This window comes from Chelonia mydas, chromosome 4, assembly GCF_015237465.2.
Source record: "Chelonia mydas isolate rCheMyd1 chromosome 4, rCheMyd1.pri.v2, whole genome shotgun sequence".
NCBI lineage: Eukaryota > Metazoa > Chordata > Testudines > Cheloniidae > Chelonia > Chelonia mydas.
The window spans coordinates 88,193,667-88,203,905 of NC_057852.1; the positions used below are offsets into that span (position 1 = coordinate 88,193,667).

The 10,239-nt window shown below is 39.4% G+C and overlaps 1 protein-coding gene across 1 annotated transcript; it reads right to left on the bottom strand.

Annotated features, from left to right (window-relative positions):
* Positions 1-322: 322 nt before the first annotated feature.
* Positions 323-5,786, bottom strand: TRMT9B (tRNA methyltransferase 9B (putative)). Its single transcript, XM_043546180.1, has one exon. The coding sequence runs from the start codon at positions 5,713-5,715 to the stop codon at positions 4,741-4,743; it is 975 nt and encodes a 324-aa protein (XP_043402115.1). The 5' UTR covers positions 5,716-5,786; the 3' UTR covers positions 323-4,740.
* Positions 5,787-10,239: the final 4,453 nt, after the last annotated feature.

Consider the following 10,239-nt stretch of genomic DNA (forward strand, 5'->3'; position numbering starts at 1 on the left):
TTCAGTGTCTGCAATCCTCTGGTGTGGATGCAGTTAACCAGAATAAGCTATACCAGTAAAAACACAAGACAGTTGCACCAATTTAATTAAATTGATTTTTCTATTGATTTAAATTGGTACAAAAGCTATGTGTAGACAAGGAAATGCCTCAGTAATCTTTCTCCAATGCCTCAGAGATTGGTTCCAAAGGTCTGAAGATAGGAGCTTATGGGTGCAAGTGTGACTAAGTTCCAGTTAATACTGGGGGATTCTAACAGCAAAGAACTTCTCTGATTTGACAGGCAGTAAGAATGTTCCCAGACACAGTTTCCAGTGGATAATATGTCATCTTTATTAATGCATCTTAAACTGTGTAATGTTTCCACTAAATAATATTTCAGTGGAGCAAGATTTTTTTTCAGCCAAATGATGGTTAATATCTGAAGTTTTATATGTGGACTAAAGAAATGATTATAGTGTAGTATTTAAACACACCAGATTCAAGTTACGATAACGAGTAGCTGCCGGAATTAATACAGGATAAGCATAACAAGAACTCACAACAGAGATATAAAACTGTATATTTGATCAAACTAGTAACACTGAAACATCCAAGTTGCACTGAAGTATAAATATGGGCCTCAAATTCTACAAATGCATCACACAAGTAAATTCCTACACTCCAAAGATGACCCATTCAAGTCAATGGAGTGCACATGTGAGTACAATTCAGTACAGATGTAATTACAGGATCAAGGCCAGGGTTTTTAATCAGAACAGAGTCAGATTGTTCATTATCAATCCTGTGCTACTGTAACACACTGCATATCTCTTAACTGAGTATCATTTTAAAGTACACACACAAATAACATGAATACCAGCACTTTATCACAAATGAACACTTTTACAAAATTTATAGCTTTTCATAACCCATTTGTGCTTTTAAAACGATTGCCCTCTTCAATTTAAAGAAGGTAAATGAATTGTCTTTTGTAGAAAAGCAATAGCTTTTGCACCTATAAATATTCACATTTACTCAAAAAAGGCAAAACAACATTTTATCAAATATTGTATTTTTGTGTTCCATCAAAAATAAGTTTGTTCAATTGTAATATGTTTTTTATTGCAGGTGTCAGTTTAAATTACACATTTTAAGAGTTAAAATAGCAGCCATTATCAGTCAATTCAGACGGACAACGTTAAATATTAAGTTCAACAGAAGGAAACTGGGCATCTTTCCTCTTCTGATCAAGATATCTCAAAGTACCAGTTAAGGACAGGTTGGTGACCTCGGAACCAACCGAAGTCAATGGCAGTTTTTGGCTGTAATGGGACTAGAATTTTACGTCTAGAACTTTCTATTACCAAACAGAAGACACAAATCCAAACTTCACTTTTGCCTGTTAAGGGCCAAATCCTGCAGTTCTGACATCAATCAGAGTTTTATCTTAGTAAGTAGTGCAGGAATTGTATTTATTTAATCTTAATTAATGGGCTTTGCTATGGTTTTCACCACTTGTTTGAACACATTAAGCTATGCTCCTCAGCAAATAAGCAGTGGGATCGCACGGGGTTTTTTTTGGAAATGTCATGTTTCTCATGATAAGAGAGAATCACAGGGTGCGATTCACAAAGGGACCTAGGTGTTGCAATGCTGAGAGTCAGCATGCCTAACTTTTAGGTGCCTAGAAAATCTCAAGAACAACACTGCAGTCCACAAAGCTGTTAGGCAGGTAGGCTCCCTATCCAATGCATGGGGAGAGAGGCACCTAAGAATGCACATAAAAAGCCAGCATGCTAGCCAATGGGAGATGCCAACCAGACTAGGTGTGCTAAGCCCTGCTGCAGGTACCTATCTCTGCTAGAGATTAACAAATAGGAATCACTCTCCTGGAGTCAGATCGCTTATGCACCTAAGGCAATTCTTTCAGGAATGAGTTTGGAGCCTGCCTCACTCTGTACTAAACAGCAGGAGGAGGAGATGGTGGTGATGCCCCCTATAACTTTTACCCAGTGGTTAGCGCACAGGCCTGGAATGTGGGAGACACCCTGGAATGTGCCAGAGGGAGAGAAAGAATTTAACCAGGGGTGTCCCACCTCTCAGGAGAGTGCACTGACCACAAAGATATGGGATATTCTGAGGTATGGCTTCCTCTGTCTTTCCTGTTGGTGCTGTTCCATTGTGGATAAATAATGAAAAAGTGGTTGTACCTGGACACTCCCACTTCTAGGGCAGGTGCCCTGACCAGTGGGCTACAGAATCAATCTCATTCTCTCTCCTGCCCTATGACTGTTCCACTGTGGATAAATACTTAAAGAATCACTGGGCTAGAGAGAGAGCAAAAGTGAAAATGACAATGAACAGAAACTGTACAATAAGAAAAACCATGGAAGTCAGTCTATTTAGATACATTTTAGCAAAAGAATATATATAATATATTATTAAACTTTATATCCAGGGCAGCTACATATAAAACATTTACACTTTTACTTCCATCAGGCTCTGTGACTGAACAAGCTAAAAGCTATGAATTTACATATTGTAGAACGGGTAACATTTCAAAAGCATTACAGTAGTTTTGCTCTTGTTAAAACTCCTCTTATACACAGTATCTGAAGTTCTTTACTGAGTAATTACTCAGACATCTTAATTACCAAAGTCAAATTATAACACTCACTTAAACCGCTGCAAATACAGAGGGACAGTCAATGAAGCCAATGGAACTATGCCAATTTACACCAGCTGAGGTAGCACCTTACTCCATGAGTAGTCCCAGCAAAATCAGTCAAATTACTTAAGGAGTAAAGTACTGCTCACTGTGAGTAACTGTGGGCTAATCTACTATAATGTGAGTGTGATTGGATGCTGTGCTCGGTCAGAAAATTAACCGTAGAGCGTAGGTAGTATTTTATTGAGGGTATATCTATACTACAAGCACCATAGAGGCAGACTCGCAGTGCTGAAGCTATGCTGCTGTAATGTAGACACTTACTGCAGTGACAGAAGAGATTTTTCTATCACTATCGTAAATCCACCCTCTTGAGCTGTGGTAGCTAGGTCAGTGGAATAATTCTGTCACTAGCTGCATTTATGGTGGGGGTTAGGTCGACTTAACTATAATTGCACAGGGCATGAAATTTTTCACAACCCTGAGCAATATAGCTAGGTTGACCTAAGTTTTAGGTGTAGATCAGACCTAAGAGAGGGAAATCTGCCCAAGACATCAGAGTTATCCTCTAACCCTTTGAAAAATGGTTCTTTAGTTTCCAGCACCTAGAGGCATCAGGGACCTTTTAATGTCCCATTTAAAATATGGAAGACATGTATTTGAAGGATTTTGCTATTTGATTCGTAATGTTTTATTTACATACTTGACTAATTTCTTCTACATTTCTTAGGATACCTTTAAGAAAGTATATATTGTCATCTAAGTATATAAGCTGATCCAATACTACAGATAAATCTGTCTTTTAAACCAAGCAGAGATGCACTAGAATTATACTAATTTCACATAGTGCTCCCATGTTTATCTCAAAAATATGTACACCTCACATACGTTTAATTTACTGTACTCTCTGTAAATAACGGTTATTAAAATTAGTCTCAGTGAACAGTGTTTATAGATAAGCAAAACTTTTAAAACTTTAGAAAATAAATTAATATATTTTTGGTAGAGAATACATAAGACTCAATCTCAACCCCTTAGCTCTGAGGCATAAACTAGATCAGCGGTTCTCAAACTGTGGGTCGTGACCCCGTTTTAATGGGGTCGCAAGGGCTGGCTTAGACTTGCTGGGGTCAGGGGCTGAAGCCAAAGCCCGAGCCCCGCTGTCTGGGGCCAAAGCCTGAAGGCTTCAGTCTTGGGCAGTGGTGCTGAGATTACAGGCCCCCTACCTGCGGCTGACACCCTTGGGCTTTGGCTTCCCTCCCCCTCACCCCGTGGCAGTGGGCTCTGTCCCCCAAACCCAGCGGGGCAGGGATCGGGAGGGCTCAGGCTTTGGTCCCCCTCCTGGGGTTGTGTAGTAATTTTTTTGTCAGAAGGTGGTCGCGGTGCAATGAAGTTTGAGAACGCCTGAACTAGATTGTTTTAAAAAAACCAAGACCAAAATCTTGAACAAATGCAGCTGTCCCATTTGCTCCAGAATGCTAAGCACAAAGCACAGAATACTCAAGGCTTGATCATGCAAACATTTATGCCTATGAGTAGCCCATCCTGAAGACCACAATTCATCAAAGTATTTAAACATGTGCTTAACTTAAAGCATGTGTCCAAATTGGGACTTAGGCACATGTTTAAAGTTAAGCATGTCCTTAAGTTATTTGCTGAAGAAGCATGGACTGCTGAATCAGGACCCTACTGAGTAAAGTTAACACACATGCTTAAGTGTTTGCAGTACCAAGCTTTAAGTTTACATTGGGCAAATATTTCTCATAAAAGATGCCCTGATCCTTATCTTATAAAAATGTTTTGTTTATTTTTCAATTACAAAAAGTACATTTAAAAACTGAATTATTTGCTAAAAGCAATATAAAACTCTTAAAAGCCTATCTTTGACAAAACATAAGTATTGTTGCTTGCATCTTACATTCTTATACACAGTATTTATAGATATATACAAAGTAAAATCAGAAATAGACAGAACACAACTACGAGACTCAAATTCCATTGTATATTGCACAATTACAACACCACAGAACACCTTCAAGGAGCAGCATTTAAAGTTTTCAATTAAGTTTTGTTTTATGTGCTCAGTTTGCAGTTATTTTGCTGTTTTCTCTGCAATAATGCACCAGTTTCCATGATCATAGCAAGAACTAATAATATGAAGTTCAGGCACATTCTCTTCCAGTAAAGAGCATAGCTCTCCTTCCCGAAAAACATGATAATAACGCATGAAGGCTTTTGTATCCAATATGTCAACAACCTGGTCCCCAACAGCCATTGCTTCATCCAAAATAGAATCAGTGGAGTCAGTTGTTGAAGTTCTTTGAAAGAGTTTGCTAGCAGTAGATTTACCATCTTCATCTTTACTATAAGTACAGTTGTTGTCCCTGTCTTCCACAGGACCACTCAGAAAAGATGTTTCTTCATTCTTGCTCTGAACTACTCCATGGTGTTCTCCATTTAAATCCCTCATTACACCTGAAGCGGTCATCCATTGTGGTTTTTTGAGAGATGCATTTTCCATAAACACTTCGTCATCATCTAAACTTTGCTCTTTTAACAATGGCCCACGGTGACCTAAGTCTAAACTGCAGTGTCTTGACGGTTGAATGGATATGGTTCTGTTTGCCCATCCTCCTACATTCTTCAGAGATTTCATCTTCTCAGTTTGCTTTCTTAAGGATGATTCGTCAAGGGATCTGGAGAAAAACCATGAACGAAAAGATTTCCCTAGAGCACTATAGAATCGATTTTCTTCTTCTTCAGACATTTTCATGCAGCAGGTTTTGGCTAAGCAATGGTCTGTACTCTGGGAACTTTTTGTATCAAGTTCCTGTTTAAGATTAATTGGGTAGCTGCATTCAGAGCCTACTAGTTGCTGTGGGTGTTTTTTTACGGAATGTTCAAGATCACTCTTATGTCCAGACTGATTTGATTCTGAAAGAAGCCGGGAGCACAAGTCCCTATTCCATGGAACAAATACATCTTGTTTTTCAAAGCGACGATTTTTTTGTTCCATAGCCCAAACATAAATCATGATCTGACCTCCAGGTATCAATACCCTTGCCATTTCTTTTATTGCTTTGATTCTTCTTTGTTTAGTTGAGAAATGGTGAATCACTGTGAAGGAAGGAAAGGCATTTCAGCTTAAATACTGCTACTGTTACATTATTTATTTTTTAAAATAATCTTCAGTTAATTTAGTGCTCATGAAAGATTTCAACTGACATTGCTGGAAACATAAATTCTCTATCTAGCCACAGAACAAGTACAGCAGAAGGTAATAACAGTACAAACCTTCTCCATACTTTCCTACCAACATGACCTAACTACAGTTGGTCAGAAAACTTTGATAGAACCATTTTCCATCAGAAAATGCAGTTCCATCGAAATAGAAATCATTGGCAAAATCATGTCAATTTTGCAGAAATTTCACTTTGGAGAAAAACTGAAAAAATTCCAACAATGTCAAAATGTTGCTTTTCCATGTTTTCAAAATGAAACATTTTGATTTTTAATTTTCAAATTAATTTTAAACTTTTTAATATTATAATATAACATTTTAAATCAAAATCAAAACAAAACTTGTCAATCAGTCCAAAACAAGAATTTTTTTTCAGAATTTTCCTTTGTGGAGAATTTAGGAATTTTACAGGTTTGTTCCAATTTGAAACAAAGTCAAATTGTGAAGTCTCAAAATCCTTCATGAAATGGAATTTACATCCTCTGCCCAGATCTCGCCTTAATCATGTCGGGAATGGAGCACTTCTAGCCACGAGTGGGTAGTTGAGACTCCCTGGCCCATTCAACCACTGGGTTCCTGATTAATTAAATTAAAGTATCTCAAATATGCAAATTGTTCTGAGAATGATAACCAAAGATGACTGAATACTAAACTAATATAATTTCCAAATAATATGTTTTAATTTAGGTACATTTAAAGTATGTCTATCCAAAGCTCCAGGTGGATATATAAAATATTAATGAAAAATCTGTACAATAGATGAATTGGACTAGTATAAAAAACTAAAAACATGCTAATCCCTCTCCATGAACTGAATCACCCATTTAGTCTACTCTCCTCTTTCACAAAAGATGCCTGGGAGAACCAATAAACTTTGCAACATGACCTGAAAGCCACCATTTCCAGGCTCTGGTTGAATAAGGAAAGGAAGTTGAACGCACATCATTGAGAATGCCTTAGCCTAATTTGAACAAGGGCTCTGTTGGCTCAAGAACCTCATCTGTTCACAGCTACTAATGTATCACATAGTATAAGAGACAGACTGAGGTAGGCAAGGACCAAGACCACTTGGGGATTTACATGTGAAAGCCAACACCTTAAATTTCATCCAGAAATCAGCTGGTCACAGAGTACAGGAGTAATGTGCTTCTTACTGAGTTGCCATATTCTGAACTAGCCACAATTTCTGAATGGTTTTAAGGTGTAGCCCCATGTAAAGCACACTGCAATCATCATATGTGCAACCCAGTTAGTTGTGTCTTAATTTGTCAAAAAGCATGGGTAAGATGTGCAAATGAGTGTGCAACCTTCTTGCCAAGTGCTAATGATAAAACCCTATTGATGTTAACTGGACAACTAGGAGCAGCTGAGGACTCAATATTATGCCTAGTAACAAACAGTGAGCATGGTCCCTCAATCAATGGTTCCTCCCCCCACTTTGTCAGTACTATCTCAGATTTACATAGATCAAGGCTCAACCAGCTTGCTTTCAACAAAATCCGAGTTTCTTAGACACTGAGATCGGATGACATAGAGACATAAAGTAGAGCGTATGTCTCATACTGAAGACATTTCAGGCCAATGGATATCTGATCTCTGTCTATCACAAGGAACAGATAATCAGCCAACACAACCTGTGCAGACAAGTCAGGGCTGTACAGCCCCAGGCAAGTTAATGGGGAAAGGGAAGCCCAACAAAAAAAAAAAAAAAGAGAGAGGGCATTTTTATTTTGGTTGGGAAGCTAAGGGAGAGACAGCACAGCTTAGGGAGTTCCTGCTAAATTTGCTCTTTCTCCAGACAGAGTTTTTGTACTGCTCTGAGACACTAGCTGTATGGATCAGGTCGCTCTAGCATTGCAGTGCCCAGCAGATTAGATAGATAGATAGATTAGAGAGAGAGCAAGCGCTCTGACCTGGCACCAGCTACCAACAGCCAGCCAAGACCCAAGGACAATTCCAAACCAGGGAACCATTGAGCCCTAGTGGAGTCAGGAGAGAGCTCTGCCACAACTAGGGATGAAGAACAAGTAAAGTGATTTTTGTTTAAGCTGGGCAACACTACAGCACCTGCAGACCCCATCTGAGGACTCACAACCTCAGCCATACCATCCACCTCAGGTAAGCGTTAGGGAGGAGTTTGTGAGCATTAGGAGGTGAGGAATTGGCTTATTTATAAATGTTGGTTAATTATTAATCACTTCCTTCCCCAGATCCTATTTTCCTCTTCCTAATAAAGTTCTCTCCTCTGTTATGATGTTATTTGGGGAGTATTATCCCTTTTGCTGGGGTTTGCTTTAGTTACTTTATTGGCTTCTGTATACTGGGCTTTACTCTCCTTGTCAGCTTGTAGTATTATCATGGATTTCTCAAGGGACAGCACCCTTTTTCTCAAGCATGGGGAGAAATCACTCTGAATGGAAACACCAGGCATCAAGAAAAGAGCTCAGGACCCAGCCGGCACAAGGAGGGGAAAAAGCTACTCCAAATATTAGTGATATCAAGCACCTGGGAGAGAAGAGGAAGGAAGCTTAAGACACACTTGGAAGGAGAGGGCTACAGTTTTTTCCATATTTCATTATTCTGTTATAAGAACCTGTCAGCAGCTGTGTGGTGATAATATGGCAAACTACAACAGCATTGTAGGTTAGCACTAAAAACTTTGTAAAATAAATCCAGGGAAGAATATTGTTAAAAATATCGTCCAAAATGCCCTTCCCTCATCTGTTCCTCTTATATTTATACATACAGGAGGACATGGGTAATATAGTCAAAAAGAAAAGGAGTACTTGTGGCACCTTAGAGACTAACAAATTTATTTGAGCATAAGCTGTAGCTCACGAAAGCTATATTTCCCCTGGTGTCTGTCAGCTTTTTGAAAGTGGGACGGTGACTATCATTCCCAACTAAGATTTGAACAACAGAACTAACTCTTTCTTCCCCACCAAGAAGGACTGTTTGGCAGAATAAGAGACTCTAACCCTATATTCACCCTCTTCAAAAGAGCATTTGATAGGTTTTAAGTTTGTTTTGCATCATCACTCAATTTCCGTTTCAAAGCTTTTTGCCTTGTTTTGTTTCTTTTCCTTTTGTGTGTTTTTATTGGTAAGTTTCTAACCTTTGGCATGAATTTTATAGTATGTTTGCCATGGTACTAAGCAGACTGAGGTCTTTATATAAGCACCAAACCACGAACCTTCTTTAACACTGTTTAATGTTGGACAGTGACAGGGTCATGTTAATACCTTTGACTCTTTGGGCCCTTTATTCCATCTAAATGAATACAACAGTTCACATTTCCACATCAGAATGCAACTTAATATTTCTAACCCTTCTAGTGCCCCATGATACTGTATGTACATGGTATTAATTTGTAATAGTATTTAGTAATAAGGCAATAAGCGGGCAGTTCCTTTTTATGAAGCTGTAGCAAGGAACAGTCAGCATGGATTCACCAAAGGAAGGTCATGCCTGACTAATCTAATCGCCTTCTATGATGAGATTACTGGTTCTGTGGATGAAGGGAAAGCAGTGGATGTATTGTTTCTTGACTTTAGCAAAGCTTTTGACACGGTCTCCCACAGTATTCTTGTCAGCAAGTTAAAGAAGTATGGGCTGGATGAATGCACTATAAGGTGGGTAGAAAGTTGGCTAGATTGTCGGGCTCAACGGGTAGTGATCAATGGCTCCACGTCTAGATGGCAGCCGGTATCAAGTGGAGTGCCCCAAGGGTCGGTCCTGGGGCCGGTTTTGTTCAATATCTTCATAAATGATCTGGAGGATGGTGTGGATTGCACTCTCAGCAAATTTGCGGATGATACTAAACTAGGAGGAGTGGTAGATATGGTGGCAGGTAGGGATAGGATACAGAGGTACCTAGACAAATTGGAGAATTGGGCCAAAAGAAATCTGATGAGGTTCAACAAGGATAAGTGCAGGGTCCTGCACTTAGGACGGAAGAATCCAATGCACCGCTACAGACTAGGGACCGAATGGCTAGGCAGCAGTTCTGCAGAAAAGGACCTAGGGGTGACAGTGGACGAGAAGCTGGATATGAGTCAACAGTGTGCCCTTGTTGCCAAGAAGGCCAATGGCATTTTGGGATGTATAAGTAGGGGCATAGCCAGCAGATCGAGGGACGTGATCGTTCCCCTCTATTCGACATTGGTGAGGCCTCATCTGGAGTACTGTGTCCAGTTTTGGGCCCCACACTACAAGAAGGATGTGGAAAAATTGGAGAGAGTCCAGCGAAGGGCAACAAAAATGATTAGGGGTCTGGAACACATGACTTATGAGGAGAGGCTGAGGGAACTGGGATTGTTTAGTCTGCAGAAGAGAAGAATGAGGGGGGAT